This window comes from Sphaeramia orbicularis, chromosome 4 (assembly GCF_902148855.1).
Source record: "Sphaeramia orbicularis chromosome 4, fSphaOr1.1, whole genome shotgun sequence".
Lineage (NCBI taxonomy): Eukaryota > Metazoa > Chordata > Actinopteri > Kurtiformes > Apogonidae > Sphaeramia > Sphaeramia orbicularis.
In genome coordinates, this window is record NC_043960.1 from 6,569,130 (window position 1) to 6,587,492 (window position 18,363).

Here is an 18,363-nt window from a genome sequence, read left to right on the forward strand (position 1 = left end):
GCAAAATAGTGATTTGATGCATCTGTTCTGTAAGACTGAGCCTGAACTGATGGAAATGATCAGTGTATCCCAGTTCATTTACAGCCGTATCATTAATTGCAGTTGGGGCTGTCATGAAGTTTTAGCTGATTATTAGTTTTCATATACAAAACAGATTTTCTATGAATTAGTATAGTGTAAATCTAACAATGATTTATTATATACGAACAGGACATCTAATAAAGGAGATGAATTTATTGGTATTGATCTCTGAAACACACCCATTTTTGTTGTCCTTTAAGGCTTTGTAAACATTAAGTTCACAGGGCAGATTTAACATAATTAACTTAAAATTGCATATTATGACAAATGCATATATAAGTAAAGTTCCTTGACATGATGGGACACAAGGACACACTAGTGAAAATAGTGATAACATTCCTGTTGGTTCCATCAGGCTGTTTTTAAAGGTGAATGCAAACAATTATGCAAAGTAACTGTGGTTTATTTATTTATGTAATGATTGTGACTAGTGATGTCCCGATCTGTATTTTTTTGCTTGCGAGCCGATTTTTTTTAGGATTAGTTTTGCTGATACCGATCCGATACTGACTTTTTACATCACTACCACACCATAAAATTAAAGTGAAACTTATGCTTTACTAATTCCTCTAAGCTTCCCGCTGTTATGCAACTAATTTTCCGTTTTCCTACCTTTGGAAACTTTAATTTGAGGGGGCAGGACGTCTCCCCCCCGCCCCACCCCTAGAACCGGATCTTGTGACTAAATCCAATCCGATCTTGTAAAAAATGCCAGATCGGCAGCCGATACCGATCTTTAGATTGGATCAGAACATCCCTAATTGTAACTTGACTAATTACAATAAAGTATTCATTTTTCCAATTCACAAGAATAATGAGAATATCTTTATCTTATCTTGACCCGATTGTCTTTGCTTTGGGCATAAATGTGTGTTCAGAACAGTGAGTCTTTTGTGATGTGGGTGTAAATTGTGCTTCTGTAATCAGCTGTAAAAGTGTTGTTGATTTCATAAGGAGTCCTGCACAGAGGACACATGCATGCAGCAACAGGACTGTTTGTGACCTCTGATTGAACAGCAGTCTTCTGGATCTGGGGATGAAAATTGTGTGTGTGTGTGTGGCAGTCTCCAGGGCCCACCACAGAAGCCACAGCATGCTGAAACCCGACCAAAACCAGACCCCGGCTTGATTTTTGTGGAGCCATGTTCCCCCGGACGAACTATTGCTATACATGCGTCTTCAGTTTTTCGTTGCTGTCTGCGTGAGGTTGTATTTTACGTGAATTAGATTATCGTGTGACCCACATTCTGTATTTGAGATTCTCATGTTTTCATCGGTTGAGCTTAGGTTAATTTGGATCCAGGGTCTTGGATGGTTCCATTACTGACCGTGGCGATGCTGATTCTGCTGTGTCCCCCTCAAAGCACACGAGAAGGCCCGGGTCCAGTAAAACCCCAACACGAGCCCTTAGCCCACACGTTAGCACTCAACTATGTAACAAGACATGCCTGGGAACTGCTCCTCTCACATTACTAATGATTTGGACATCTTGCTCTTGTCATTTCCTTTTAGACAAACTTAAACGCTGACACAGGGTAACTGCTTTAAACTATCCCGGGAGTAAGAGCAAAAAAAAAAAAAAAAAAAATTAGAAATAGAAACCTGCCTGAAGAGAGTTTGAAAGACTGGATTTGTGTGGAAGGAAAGTACACTACATTTAGCAGATGTACCAGATGTTTTTTTTTTTTTTTTTTTTTTTTGTTTTTGTTTTTTTTCCCTGCAATTTGTAGTTTCATAAATGAAAAACTCAAATGACAGGCTGTATCATCTCAAAACAACACGGGAATGAATCAGCAGTTGCTTCTTTCCTGAAACCAGTGTCAATACAGTAGAAACATGTAAAATACTGATGTAAAAGACACTTGAGGCTCTAATTTTGTTTTCCCTACAGTTTTTGTTTGTCTTTGTATATAAACTAATCTGCATCAGTTAGTTGTTTGCTTTATGTTCAGATGTTTTTCTGTTGTCGGATTGCTGGGCTAGCCAGTCTCTTGTGCCGCTCCATTTTCTCCTTAATAGATTTTACTGAAAAGGACAAAGAAGGGTAATATAATTGCAGTCTGAACGTTGCCTGGAAGATGATAATTTCATCTACCGACTCCTGGTAGTATGAGCATGAGGATAGGCTTCGAAAACACAGCCACTGTGAGGGAGACCAGACTCTGTCGTTAAACAATTCTTTCTTTAGACCAGAGCAAATAAATGTCTATTAAATTCCCCTCATTTGTCCCCATTTAAAAAAAAAAAAAAAAAATTAAAATCTCTCCAGCCTCGCAGTCAAACAGCTCCCCAGCCCTGTGGTGCAAATGTCACATCTAATATTCTGGTGCCAGAGGTGATGAAGCTAATTTGGTGGTCAGTCAGTGACATGGCTAACAAACAAAGCCCTTATTGGTCCTGGAGCGCTGGAAGCTTTACTCTGCTCTTGTTTTTCATTGTGAAAGACCATGAGTGTTGCCACAGGGCGCTAATGCAACCTAAAGCCTTGGGATGCTTGGGATACTGTGGTGTACAAATCTGGGTGTGGGTATTTAGTTCAGATGTTGAAATGAATTGAAAGGTGTCCTTCAGAAATAACTCTGCAAATCAAATAACTATTAATAGACATGACTAGTTTTTGCTCTTTTTTCTGCTGATGTGATGTGTAACTTGCACTATAAAGGTGTTTCACGTAAAATCCAAAGGTTCTTCTGTCCTCTAATGTGCTTCATGTTGCTTTTCTGTGTTTGATTTCTACACCTGTTCCAAATATTTTAAAGTAGCATGTTGGGAAAGCCTCTATGTTCTCCAAGAATCAGAAAACATTTCTCAGGTGCCTTTTACACTAACATTCAATGTAAGTGTTTTAATGACATGTACAGTTTGGGATTACTCAGTAACATAAACAGACTTCACATGAAGAATGTTTATCAGTCTATCATAAATGAAACGAGAGGAATATAGAAAAAAGAAAAGAAAAACAAAGTGAACACGATGAAATTAAATTCATAAACCTGGTTGTGTACAAATGTGTAGTAACAGGGCTATGAAAATTAACACGTTAACGCAGATTAATCCATCATCATGATTAATCTGATTAAAAATGTTAACTCAACCCATCTGCAGCAGAATGACTGAACGTCTCTGCCAACGCATTTTGGGTCAGTTTGTCCAAGTAGAGTTACCGTCGCATGTGCAAATAGTCAGTTGATCCAGTAGTGACAGGCAGCAGAACCGACCCATAAAGATGGAAGACACTAAACAGCACGTTGGCCCTCTGGATGGAAATATGAGGACAAAAAAACGAAGGTGGAACAGTTGTTTTGTTTCAAGTGGTTTGTTGAAACTGTTGAAGGTGTTTAATAAACAGGTTAATTGCTATATATTCATATTTTTGCATATGTTTTGGATATTTTCTGCATTTTTTGTGTTTTTTAGTGTACTTTAGAGGAGTTTAGTATATGTTTTGGATATTGTATTGCTTTTTGTATTAGTTTATATTTTGGGGATTTTAGTGTATTTCAGCACGTTCTGTATATTTTTTCCCTGCATTTTTTGTGTTTCTTAGTGTATTTTTCTGGATTTTGTGGGAAATTTGAGTACAAAAAACCCCAAGACAGATCAGTTGACCAACATAAAGTATTATGCACACTCTACAGGAAGGAGTTTTCTTTTCACCGAAGCACTTCCAGCTTAAAATACCACAATAACGTGAAGCATATGTTAGTCGGGAATTCTGCTCACACTTTGGCTAATGCGTCGCTGAGCTTGCGTATATATTCCCTTCTTCCTTGAGTCTGTTTGGTCATGCAAAACAAAACGTGATTAATATAGATTAAAAATGAATGATATTTAATCGCGATTATTCAAAATTAATCCACAGCAACCCTGTGATTAATCTGATTGAAAATTTTAATCGTTTGACAGCACTAATAGTAACTAAAAGTATTAGTTAAGGACATGCACAACTAATGGATTAGTCAATTTGTCAAAACGGTATTTGTGGGTGAGTTGAACTAATATTTATGGCACTGCTTCTTCCTAAGTGCTGCATATGTTAAGTAAAGTCTGCAAAAGTCTTCCCGTGTTTCTTTTTAAGACTGCTGTTCATCCACTTGTTTGTGGGTCATTTTTTTCTTGATGTTATAATTTTGGTTTAGATGGAAGGCATGTGTTAACATTGAAGTCATGATTAATTGACTGTCATTAGATTGATTATCAAAAAGTTGTTGTAATTTCCATCTCTGACATTAGTTTAATTTCATTATTACCTCTGTCATTTATACTTGACTAACAAATGTGAGTTACATCTGTAGGTTTTTTTTTTGGTTAAAACTCATAAATTCTTGGACATTTTATATGCAATTAAGAGTTTTTCATCGTGTGCGTATGTGATGTACTTAACAAACCAAAAAATTTAAATGTTGTTCTTCTGCTCTCAGCCACTTGCAGCTACTCTACATTCATGATTATTGAAGAGGTACCATGTAGTGATTTTTAATGTCAAGTCAGTTTTATTTATCACAATTTATACTTCCCAGTCTGACGTATACAACACCCCCAACCCTTTATCTATCTTCAGGTGGTTAAAACCGTCATCTATGTTGCTCATTCAATCCCTTTTGTTTTCTAGTTATGGCATCACCTGCAGCTCTATCCTAAATCTGGTGGTCATAATTTTTTCCCCCACATATTACGCACTTTATCTTTATTTTAACTTAAATATAGTAAGATGGTGCAAGCGTAGCCTAAACCCCTGGGGCCTCTCTCCTGAATGCTTGGGGGACGTCTTCTCCTTCACAAAACCCACTGCTTTACACACGAAGCATGTTTCTGAGGGATCACATGTGTCTTAAATGCTGCCTTTTTTTTTTTTTTTGCATACTTTGCCCACACAATTTTATCTTTTCTTACACATTTAGCAATTTGTCAATATACCTTGTTTATTCTCAGTGATTGACAGTATGAATTGGTATCACCAAGCAAAAAAATAAGGGGGGGGCGGGCAGCGAGGAAAAAGAAAGATGGATAGTGTTGCTTGCTTTCTTTTTTTTTTCAACTGGAACCATGGCTGTCTGTCACTCTTCTTTTATCATTGAAATTGGAGTTTATCTTTTACAAGCCTGAGTGGAATGTTTTTGTTTTTCAAGTGATTATTAGCATCCTCCTTGGCTGCAGACTGCGGCTGATGAAATGAGCACATCAAACGGCGCTCTGTACTAACGATGCGTCGCAGGCTGGCTGGCTGGCTGGCTCCTGCCTTTCGCTGTAAGGCACCTGCTGAAGTGACAGGCTGGCAACAAAGGGCCCCTCGCCACAAGAGAGTCTTCAGTGGCGATGTGGAGTGGGCAGGACAATAGAGGAGGGAGGTGGCCTGAGCTTTTAGCCACGTGCCAGCTTGTGTCGACCGGAGCAACAGAGCGCAGACGAGCATGGAGGTGGGAGGTGGGGAGGACAAGAGCTGCAGAGGTGAAAGAGGAGGCGAGCCGCTAACACCTGCATGTGCTTCAGCCCTCCTCTCAATGGCCGAGCATCCTCACTATACACAGCGGCTGAAAAAACGCAAAAGGAAAAACCGAGACAGTCAAGGATACAAATGTGCAGGTGCGCACGCAGACGCACAGATGAAGACAGAGGAGAGTCCGGCGTTGTAAATGAGATTACCGGCTCTTGGAAGGTCAGATGATAGTGCAGATGTGCTTTATAAAGGGCACAGTAGGTAAAACGTACACCCACAGAAGCACAGCGCTGTGCTACTTTATCTACATTGGTCTAAAATTAATCATTTTAGGCCTCACATGAAGCCCGGGCTATTTGTGCTGTGCTATTTACTTCTGCTGTGAAATAATCATTAGCCTATAAAAATCTGAAAGTGAGAAATGTAAAGGAGAGCTATAAATAGTCAGCCAGCAGCATTATGGATCACTGGCCTTGTAGTTGTCCCAATGGACCTCAGCGGTTTTCTTTGTCTTAATTCCCTTTTTTATCATTTCACTGTGTTTGGGAGAGGATGAATGTCTGAGGGAATATCACACGCATAAACACAACGCAGTAGAAGCATCACACACCACATTAGGGTCAGCTGATCTTGTGATCTCACATTGTGACCTGGTACTGTTTAAAGCAGCAGAGAACTTTAGTTAGACTGCAGAGCCACAGTAAGCAAACACTTTTACATCATGCACTTAGAGAAGAACACTTGAATTTTAATTGTTTTCTCACCAATTACTATTTGGTAACTATTTGAAGTATCCAGTAAATGTATGTATGTGTAACCAACTGATGATGTAAATAAAATGTTGTATCTTACATCTAATTATGTTTGGATTATGCAACTGGCGATATTCATCAGCTTTTACTAGCCTGTATTCTGTTGTTCAAATATTCTTTATACTATACTACTTTATACTGTTTTCAATAGTTGCTTTTCCATTGACCCTCAGATTAAGCAACTATATTTTAAAGATTAAAAATGTACCTAATGGAAAAACAACAATTTTGCCAAAACTCTAATTTTACCATTAAAAGTTTTTGCGCTGGCAAGAAATGGGTTTTCGAGTGTAGTGCAATTGGTATATCACGCAAAACTGCAAAGAAATGACCTTTTTCCGCAACTAGAGTCACGTGAATAAAATAAACTGATGTTGACAGACGTTACAACAAGTGAAGAAAGAAGAGTTTTAAAGAAACATGTGCGGACACACCAGGAAACGGAAACATTTTTGAATTTAGTGCAAGATAGAGGGTTAATATAATAATAAGATTCAGATTCAAGTTTATTTGTCATTTCAGCATATAAAAATACACAGAAACGAAATATTGTACTCAGGTCCCCGAGTGTAATAATAATGAATGTATCCCGTAAATCAACATGATACTTAAATTCATCGGCTTGTTTATGGAATGACTTCTTGTCATCTTGTGATAATAAATGAACAAATCATCGCATTTGTGATTTAATGGATTTACTTCTGTTTTTTTGACATTTAGTAAATATCGGTAAAGTTTTGCGCATATGTCCAATGGAAAAGCTACTAGTATCAGTTTATCATTACCTCCGCCAAGGAGGTTATGTTTTTGCCAGGGTTTGTTTGTTTGTCTGTCTGTTTGTTTGTTTGTCTGTCCGTTAGTGTGCAACATAACTCAAAAAGTTATGGACAGATTTGGATGAAATTCTCAGGGTTTGTTGGAAATGGAATAAGGAAGAAATGATTAAATTTTGGTGGTGATCGGGGGTGGGGGGGCCCACGGGGGGGGCCACTGATCAGCCTTGGCGGAGGTCTGCGCTCTCCGAGTGCTTCTAGTTTAATAAAGAAAAGCAAAATTGATAAATCATTGAAGTACAAAACTTGGGTTTCAGTTCATCTGCATTTATGCCTTCAAAGCAGTTTTACAGCATAAAAATAAGCGGAAGCTGTGTGTTAAAGTCATATCATTAACAAAATTATGTCAGTGCTCTGTGTGTGTGATGCAAGTGTGTTTCTGCTTTGGTATTGAAATTTGGTAAATCTTTCAATAGTGTCTAAGGAGGTCCATGAAGTATTGATACTGGGTATCCAGCCTTATCAATAGGACACTGTACAGGTCAAATTGTGCATCATATTTGTGATTAAAACCTTCATGTTGGGACCAAATTTTTAGGACGTAAACCACGACATGTAATCTACACTATATCTGGGCAGTTGGATGTTTCTAATTTGCCTCTGTGGTTGGTTATGCATCAGTACTGTTATCCACCCGTACCATTAGAATTAAAGACATGCACACACACACACACTGTACAGTCTGACCATTAATCCAACCATGTTCTGCCTATTGAACAGTGGATCCCATTTGATGCCAGTGTTTTTGTTTTGGATCTTCTTCCGTCTGATGGCTCCAGATCTTGTAATATTGTCCGACTAACTTGCTCCCTGATTAACTTCAGACTTTGGTAACCAGACTCGGCACGCAGGAAAGTCTAAATGGTTTGACTGTAGTGAGTTTTCGCTGTCTTTTTTTTTTTTTTTTTTTTGAGGATTCTTCTTTATCTCTGTATTGTGTGTGTGTGTGTTTTTTTTTCCTTTTAGATTTAGGAACAATAAAGTTTCCTGTCTTCATTTTCTATTCCATCAAATCTCGGACCATCTTAGTCAAAGACCTCAAAGGGAGGCTAGCACGCCGAGGTGTAATTGGTCCTTTTCCACTCTCCGTCTCTGTCTCAGCTCGCGGTCCGACGAACACGAGTGCTTATACATTTGGGCTAATGATTTTGAATAGTGATTAAAATGAATCGGAGAGTGCGCCGCTTCTGTAGTATCCGGACCCCTCCATCATTAGCGGCTCTCTTTCTCCCTCTCTTCCTCTTTTTCTGTTTCTGTATCATCAGTGTTCGTCGAGCAGGGGTTTCAGACGAGGCCCGGGGTAGGCTTTCATGAACAGAGACTCAAAGGTTCCACCACTTCTTGTAATCATGGTCACCACTCTTCTAGCACTTTTCACTGTCGTCTTCTGGCTCCTCAAAGGTGCCTTTGATTCCCTCACATCCTACACCCGGGCCGGATAGTGTCACATTATATTTTTCCCTCTCTTCTTTTCAACTACCCTCCACAGTCCCTTTCTTCACCCCCCCCTTTTTTTTTTTGCCCTTCTCATTTCTCTCCTCCTTAGGTCCAAGCTCATCAGTCTGTGTTCGTACTTATTGTGCTCGGATCGGGAGCTGATTTCGCACTCTTCTCTACGGGACTGCTTAATTCCGGGACCCTTCCCCTTCGCTTCTCCATTCATCCCCCCCTTCCCTCCCTCCCAGTTTGCCTTGATCCACCTTTTCATAATCGGCTCTCTCTCTTTGTTTTTCCTCTTCTCCTGCTTTAAATGAATAATGCAGAGGGGAGGAAATGGGGATTAAAGAGGAGCTAAAGCCAGTGCCAACTTCTGTGGTGCACAGCTCCACACTGTCTCTCACAGGACCATGAACACATCAGGGCTAACAAGCTCCCCCCCCCCCCCCCCCCCCCCCACTTCTGGCATTTTTCTCAGTCCTGCATCTGTCCCACATTGTCCAACTCCTTCCCTGCTGAGTCCTACTCACTTTTGGCTTCTGTTACCCCAGTTGAGTGTAGATATTCCTTTTCATACCAAGGTTTTGTAAAAGCCTGCTTCGACATACTCTCTCAAGCACCACTTCAAGATTGAAAACGGTACTTTATTTTCATTATAAAGGGGCAAAACATGAAGTCGATTAATTCTGTGACACAATAACTAAACCAGTGGTTTCCAACCTTTTTTGGCTCGTGACCCCATTTTAACATCACACATTTCTGTCGACCCCAGACATTCAAAACTGAGACTTTTCTTTTGCTAAAATTTATTTGTTTTTGATCATGTAATAGTTTGCTATACTATGTTTCAAATAAACGTAAATTTTAGACGACATGTAGTCTATATAATGTATATTTTTATGGACAGAGGGAGAAAAGCCAGGTGTAGATCACTGCACAAAGGGAGAATTTGATTTTCCTTGGTCAGGATATGTACAGTCAATCCAGCTTGGATTTACAAGGCTGACAATTAATACTGAACAAACAAGAACTGAAACTATGAATTATGAAAGAGCTGCAGCATCTGAAACCGACCACAATGAACATTTGACAGATAAGCAGAACCACAGTGCTTCAGTTTCAGACTCACAGTTTGTCTTTTATGGATTGTGATTGTCTGTCTCAACTCACCATATGTTTTTTATTAGTAAGTTTTTGGGTTTTTTAAATCAGTTACTACAAATTTCAGGCAACCCCATGTGGGGTCCTGATCCCAAGGTTGAAAAACACTAAACTAAACTATTCCAGCAGCTGTGGCCTCGAAGACAGGTGTCAAACATACGGCCCGTGGGCCAAAACCAGCCCACCAAAGGGTCTAATCCGGCCCATGGGAGAAATTTGTGAAATGCAAAAATTACACTGAAGAAGTTGACAATCAGAGGTGTTAAAATCTGTTTAGTCCATATTACACATACAGACCATTATGATCTAAAGGGGATCAGACCAGTAAAATACTGTCACAGTAACCTATAAATAATGACAACTCCAAATATTTCTCTTTTGTTTTAGTGTAAAAAAAGTGAAATTACATAAAAATGTTGACATTTACAAACTATCCTTTCACCCAAAATGTGAATAATCTGAACAAATATGAACAAACTAAAATATCTTAAAAGAAGTAAGTGCAATTTTACCAATAATCTGTCTGTTATTAAATGTTTTGTGTATTTGTAGATCCACTGTGATCTGTAAGTTGTAATGTGCATGTGTCAGTGATAAACTGAGGCATAATATTGTTAAAATGGCACTTATTTTTCTTAAGAAATTTCAGGTTGTTCATGTTATTCCCATTTTTAAGGAAGCTTTATAAATGTAAACGTTTTCATAATGTAATTGTACGTTTTCTCTGTTATTTTTTTACTGATCCGGCCCACTTAAGACCAAATTGAACTGAATGTGACCTCTGAATTAAAATAAGTTTGAGACCCCTGGCCTAGAAGGTCAGAAATGCAGCTTGTGGATTCCCGGTTTGTTTCCCCATACTGGCAAAAAAAGTGTTAGCTGATGTGCCCTTGAGCAAGGTACCTGAACTGAAATTTGCTTTGGGCACCTGACATATCTGTGGTGTGTACCTGCACGGTCAGCTAGTGATGGGGTTAAAAACAAAGGGTCAATTTCAGTGTGTTTCATGTCCACAGGTAAGACTATACACCGACAGATAAATTCATATGTATTTTGTGTGAATTTTAAATGCAGGAGTTACTGAGAATATCATCTGTCACAGTGAATTAGGCAGAAATGGAGGAATAGGGTGTGTAAAAAAGCAAAAAAACAAAACAAAACAGGGTGTGTAATATTCCGGCGGGCGTAAAAGCGACACGCATAGCGCAATGGCATCATGAAAATTTTGGAAGGGCGGGGGGGGGGGGGGGTGTACGGTATTCCCAGCCGAAAACAAATTTGTGCTTACGTGGGGTACCGTCCCTGCTGAGAAACACTCTAGTAGTCCAACTGCTTGCATTTTGACATGGTAATACCTGTGACAAGATAAGAGAACAATACACAGAACAAGGAGTGCACCATTTTTTTGGCTGTGCTTTTTGAAAATTGCCCATGCAAATCACAGGTGCACGGCTCGCTGCGTAATACACTGACCTGTCAAAGTTTCCGTAACGTCATTTTTAGCAGTTTGGGTCTGAATGGACACTAACTGTAAATATGTGTTGTTTAATTGTAATGTAAGCATATTTATTTCGAAAGAGCTAAAAAAGCATGATTATGCAAGTCTGATTGTGTGTGAGATGACTGACTAAAAAAATGTATGTGAATGGTTTGTGTTACTGTAAAAATATATTGGGGAAAAAAAAAGTGTGTTAACAAAACAAAGGATGCGGAATTAATTTAATTATTAGTAGTTTAAAAAGAGGGTGGGAGTCTATAAGTTATACTTCTTCCCACTTATTTTTGTGCGCCGAAAAATTTTGTTTGACCATGTTGTATGGTTCTTTATCTGATGATTCTATGTGCTCGAAAGTAAACTAAACTAATTAAATAACTAACATTTCAGATAACTGCGAAACCAGAAGACCTTTGAATCCTGAGAAGGGACACTAAAATTATTGGAGATTTTTAGAATAGAATAGGGTAGAATCTTTACTTTGTCAGTAGTTAGTTTCCTGATAAGTACAACAGGACAGAAGTGAAAGGTAGAGATTTGTCACTAAAAGCAAATTTTAAAATTAGGTGCTGGAAATGTGGGAACAAAGAAACCATCTCAGCCTGTGCGGAGTGAGCTTTACTTCATGCATTTTTATAAAATCCACACAGATCCAGAATGCGTCCACACAGAAAAACTCGAATAATCTCGGCGCTAGCTATCTGGTTCCTCGTCTTGTTCCGCCTCACTGTGTTTCTCTCTTCCATCCTCTATCATATAATTACCTATGTGTGATTGGTCCTGCTGTGAGAATGTCGGTCTGGAGTCTCACATTAGATGGAACACAGTCAGGAAACAGTGTTTGTTTACACTGAGAGGTTGGTGGTCTGGATGGGAATTTTTTTTTTTTTTTTTTTTTTTCACTCTCCCTCAACAGAAAAACAACAGTTTGTTAGAGAGATAAATGAGGTTCTTGGTAGCTCATGTACCAGATATACTGCATATTTCTTCAACTTTTCAAATCTGCAAATAAATTATATATACAGCTCCCTAACTTTCACGGAGACGGGAATTCAGTTAGAAGCAGTGTAATCTGTGGAGGCATTAGAAAACACTGCTAACATACTGCGTCCGCTTACTTTATTTTCTCTATTGATTGAACTGTATAAACACACTAAACAAAGCTCCGTCCTGTTGTATATTTACAGCTGTCACGGACCAGAGCAGCGAACAGGGCTTTGCTGTGCGTCTATGAATAGTTAAGGGATTTAGCTTTTAACTGCTGCTGTCCCGCTGCTGCCAAAGTCCCAGCCAGTCGGCCACTGTTTCTCATTCACATGCTAGAAATGCAGACATACTATTGCCTTGAGTTTCCACTGCTGTTTGTGCCCACTGAATGTTTTGGAAGTTAAAAATTCCCTCCTGTGGAAAAGGGGCAAAAGGAGAAACGTGGAAAACAGTCGAGCAGAGCATGTGAAGACAGGGATTTAGAAGATTTAAGGTCAACATGATGAAAGTTTTAGCCAATCTGTGAGTCTCAAGTTTAATACGTCCAGCTACTTGGACCAGGATTTGTTTTCCATGGGTTGTGAGGTACAGTGTATTAGGCAGAAGTGGAGGAACAGGGTGTGTAAGAAAAAAAAAACAAACAAAAAAAACAGGGTGTGTAATATTCCGGCGGGCGTAAAAGTGACACGCGTCGTGGAATGTATTGTCAGATCCTGTTCATTACATAAACAATATTTGAACAGCTTAGAACATTTATTCAACCATGTACCAATGTGCAAAAATAGTTTAGAAATAAATAATGAAATAATGAAAGTAATAAAGTAATAGGGGAAAATAATAAAATTCTAGTCACTTTTCAATGAGTAGAATTTGAGATTACCGTACTTTCCGGGCTATTGGCCACACCTGACGGTAAGCCGCACCCACGCTTCACGCTGCCGTCTCCAACGTCTCACCATCGATTCATTGATGCCAAGCTTACGTGCAGCAGGTCTACTTCCTTCTTCGACAGCCGGATCGATTGTTAGCTTGTGAAACATAAATTAGCCGTATCATTGTTTGAGCCACGGGTTTACAGCGTGTGGAAAATGTAGCGGCTTATAGACCGGAAATTACGGTAAGTGGAAATTGATATAAAATGGAGATGACTAAGTATAAAAGTTAGATTAGTTAGATTATGCACAGCACAGTATGGACGTCTCTGATTGGTCCATGTGATGCACTTTTCCACCAATAGAAACATGGTGATATGTTTTCTTTCATGCAAGCACTTCCTGTTTGCAAGAAATTCCCTTAGAGGCCAGTTTGTACCGTCTCTACCTTCACCAAATGTGCACCAAACTTAATAACACTATCGACGAAGAATTCCGTTTTTATTGTGTCTCATAACTTTGGTTTTCCATGTGCTTTCAACACCACTGACTTCACAGTATTAGTTTGACATCTGCACTTTCCACACAAATTGAAACAGAATTTCAGAGAGGCTCCGTCTTGATGTCACGGCATCTTAAATCGCGAATGTCATCAGGACGCGCCAATGTGTCCAGGGACCCTCTAGAGCAGGGGTGTCAAATTAATTTTTGTTCAGGGGCAACATTAAGCCAAAGTTGATCTGAAGTGGGCTGGACCAGTGAAGTAATACCATAATAATATATAAATAATGTCAACTCCAAACTTTCCTCTATGTTTTAGAGCGAAACAAGTCAAATTAAGGCGATGAAAATGTTTACATCTACCAACTATCCCTTAAAACAATGGAAATGACATGAACAAACTGAAATTTCTTGAGAAAACTAAGTGCAATTTTAACAGTATTCTGCCTCACAGAATAGTGATCAGTGGATCAACAAATACACAAAACATTTAATAACAGGCAGAATATTGGTAAATATACACTTCAGACATTTCAAAAATATTCATGTTCAGGTTATTCACGCTTTTGTGAAATGATAGTTTGTTTTAGTGTAAATACAGTAAAATGACATGAAAATTTTTACATTTACAAAGACAAAAATTTGGTGTTGGGAGTATTTATAGGTTATTATGATCGCGTTTTACTGATCTGACCCACTTGAGATTAAATTGGTCTGTATGTGGAGCCTGAACTAAAATGATTAATATCTTCAGTGTAATTTTTGCATTTCACAAATTCATCCCACAGGCCAGACTGGACCCTTTAGCGGGCTGGATTTGTTTTTTTGTTTTGTTTTGTTTATTTATTTATTTATTTATTGCGAATATTGCAGTAAAATCAAACAACAAAAGAATTATACAGAAAGAAAGTAAACCATTCAAAAAGGAGCGGGATGAAGTTTAATTTATAATCTCCTGCCCCCTTACTCCATTCTTCACCTACCCTAAATTCCTCTGTCAGATTCCCGAAGTAACTCAGAAATCCTCACATATCCGACTAAATTCTGACTATGCATAAACACAAAATTGTTGTACATGTCAAGGATAGACTGTCCATTTTGCAGCAGCATTTCACATTAAAATAAACTCTGTCCTTTCCATAACAGTAATGGTGCACATATCAAAGCAAAAGTAAACTCTGTCCATTTCAGAACAAAAATGCACATATTAAAAAACAAAAATAAACTCTGTCCTTTTCATGACAATAATACACGTATCAGAAACAAAAGTACACTATCCGTTTTATGACAATAATGCACACCCCGGGCCGCATGTTTGAGACCTCTGCTCTAGAGTTAACTGATGATTCGCTTAATTTTTGCGAAAAATAGATGGATTTTTTTTTTTTTTGTTGTTGTTACGTGATGTTTGATTATGTATCAGATAGAAAAAAAAAATAGATGTTGAGAAGTATTCAAGGCAATATTACTTATACTGTCTGTCAATTATTATTTTATGTTATTTACTTTCACAGCTGTTTAAAAATTCAAAGGTGGTCTTGGGGGGGGTCTGGGGATTTATGTTCAAGGGTGACCTATACAATATTATCATTTTATGTCACAAAATATGTGTAGTGATGCAAAAAAACCAGATGGATTTAGCCAAAATTACGGCATGACAAGGTAGAAGAACAATATATTGATAATTGAGCAAATTCTTCACCATCTTTTTGGCCGTGCTTTTCGAAGATTAACTGTGTAAATCACAGCTGCACGGCTCGCTGCCTAATACAGCGGCTTGTTACTTAAACTGGGTGTAGATAGAAGCCTTAGGACCGTGACCTGGCCATGTTTTTACCCCTCCTGATTGAAACGAGCATCATTAATCGTTCCCTTTCCTATTGTCTGCTAATCTAACATGGCAGTCTTAATTGATCTAGTTAATGTGGGATGTAGGAGGTGAAAGAGCGTTACAGAGCTCAGATGCCCCGTGGTTATTTTGACATTTAGACAGTCACAAATGCAAGAGGGTAACGGTGCCAGCCCCAATCTAACAAAACACAAGGCTAAAAGTGTGAAGAGTCACCGGGAGAGGCAGGAAGCAGGGGGTATCAGCTGGGTGGATTTCTCGCAGGATCAAAATGACACCCATCCAGTTGGATTTGACTTAACAGGCCTTTATCTCACCTATTGTTTTATCCCCTTTTAGATCCAAATAGGGTCTGAAGCCTGATGAAAACACTCATAGAATGAATAAACTACACTGTAGCACAATCGGACGTCTGTAATTTATTCTCAAAGTATCAGAAATTTAATTTACTGGTTTATTTTTGGATCCACACTTCTCACTCCCCTGAGTTGCCAAGGATTAACATATGATTGTAAAATTTAACTTTTATTTTCACTGTCAGTTTTACTGTCGGCTACATTAATAGTATTTTTGTTACAACAGTTTGACAGTTTTCATTGGCACAATCACATTATGATTTCAATTTACTACAATAAGTGATAGATGCCTTGTTTCTTTGTCACTGTTTGTTTTCCGACACTATTATTCAGCAGTGATTGTGCAGTTTGCTCATTTCAACATAACCATGGAGATGTGTCCTTACTCATTATTGTGAAGTTTAAAATAAGGAGTAAGTAATCAGCAAGGGATGTTTGGTTTTTTTTTTTGTCTCCAGTAGCAGAGTTATTGAAATATTGGTAACTGTAAACCACAAATCCAAAAAAAACCAAGGCAGAAGTGACTCAAACAACCTCAGGATTAGTGAAATGAGTCCCCTAATGTGCATGTGTGTGCTTTCTTACGTATACAGAATCCCCCCAACACACATCCATTACACAGATGCACACTTCCAGTGCTATGCAGATGTCTAATTAGCATTATTAACCTTTAGTGAATGGGTCTGAGGACCCCAGCAGGGAGACAGCTCCTCAGTGCCATTCTCCTCTTGGTTGCGCCAGGGGATTTTTAATTGGCCATGGAGGTTTGAGTTCTTGCACTCGGTTCCTCAGAGGCGACAGGAAGGAGAGACAGTCAGTTACACACAAATGTCAGACTGACAGATCCACAGACAGACGGCCTTCACTCTGGTGGAAAAACATGTAAATGTCCTAACTGTAAAGTGGGCTGTGGCTGCGGTTTCTCTTTGTGTGGATATTTAAAGTGTTGGTATGAGTTTGTCTGCGTTTGCATTCAGGCCCAGTATTCATGTAAATAAGACACTGTTTTCTAACAAAAGTGACAATAGACAGAGCGGTAGAGTTTGTAATCCCTGCATTAGAAGCTTCATCTGTAGACTAACCATACTGTCGAAGCCGTTTCTTTTTCTAATTTCAAAGAACTGAATAAGCAAAGTCTGGCCTGTTTTTCTCTCCTCTTTTATGACTAGCTTTTTCTCATTAATGCCTTCCACTATCAGCTATTTCCATTCTCTCCACAAGCACAGAGTGTGTTTATGTGTTTACCGATGTACAGTATGTGTACACCCACATGTGAGCTGACACTAAAGCAGCACAGGAGACATGTCTGCACACGTTCTGAGCTTAACTTTGTAGATCGAATACATGCAAACACCTCACCTTACATATATAACGGATGGGCACCTGGTTGGTGTTATGCATGCACTGTATCATGTGTAAATTATGAATAAACTCCTGTCAATTATTGGAATATGTTACGTTGTCATGGGCATTACTGTGCACACTAGAATTGATCCTGGAGCATCTGTCAAAATTTGACTACTTCCCACACATATGAGTGGAGCAGAGACTCTGGAATCATAAGCTAATTGCATGTGTGCATATAATTTTTGCATCATACTTTCTCAAAGATTTGTGTAAATTATTCATTCAGGTAACATTTCATATTATGGGACTGTCTGTTTTATGTGAGGTGATAAGCTAAGCAACTGCTGGTGAGTATCTTATGCAATTAACTTGCTTCTAGGCTACATGCCAGAACATGAAATTATACAGCAGCACTATGGCTTTCTCCCATACCCAACACACTCACCTCTGTGTGACCTACGCTAATCAGAAAATTAAGGTGAACTGCTTTAATTCCAGTTAAGTAGTAATTCCACTGAAACATTCCTTGGGCGATTGCCAAGGATGACAAATGTCATTATCTCTGCTTTCTTAAGATTAATATCACGGCCTACCGTAGATCTGCTTTGCTGTAACTTGAGATGAACACACAGTGTCACATCCACCGGCATGACGTGGGATCCAGTTCTGCTGAAACTGGACACCCCCCCCTGCGGCAGTAACCAGGACTCTGAACAACAGAGAACGGTTGTCTGCTTGATGAGGTTATTATTTTCAGCTGTGAAATGTTGTGATATACCTTATTGATCTTTTCTCCAGGAGGTGGCCGATGCACCGTCGAGGCTATGTTGACTAACCGGGTGTGTTTTTGGGGTTTTGTTTTTCAGGGGTGTAAAGGATCAGGCTCCTGACACCATGGATATGGACACACAGCCACAGGGACAGCAGGTGGCCGTCCCAGTGTTTCAACCTCAGGTACTCAGCTTTACATACATTTACAAGTGCTGATTTGGACTAAACTGGTGTTTTTCAACCTTGGGGCCCCACGTAGGGTCGCCTAGAATTCAAATGGGGTCATCTGCAATTTCTAGTAATTGATTAAAAAAACAAAAAATGTGCTAATATATAAAGTATGAAGTATGTGGAATATGAACTAAAAAGATTTTAAACACCTCTGATTCTTAATATCGTCAGTGTAATTTTTGCATTTCACAAA

The 18,363-nt window shown here is 38.9% G+C and overlaps 1 protein-coding gene across 1 annotated transcript in view; it reads left to right on the forward strand.

Annotated features, from left to right (window-relative positions):
- nek7 (NIMA-related kinase 7) overlaps nt 1-18,363 on the forward strand; it is a 105,234-nt gene that overhangs the window by 11,087 nt on the left and 75,784 nt on the right. The window contains exon 2 of the mRNA XM_030132899.1: nt 18,035-18,122. Coding sequence (XP_029988759.1) covers nt 18,063-18,122 — 60 coding nt within the window. The 5' untranslated portion in view covers nt 18,035-18,062. The remainder of the gene's footprint in view (nt 1-18,034; nt 18,123-18,363) is intronic.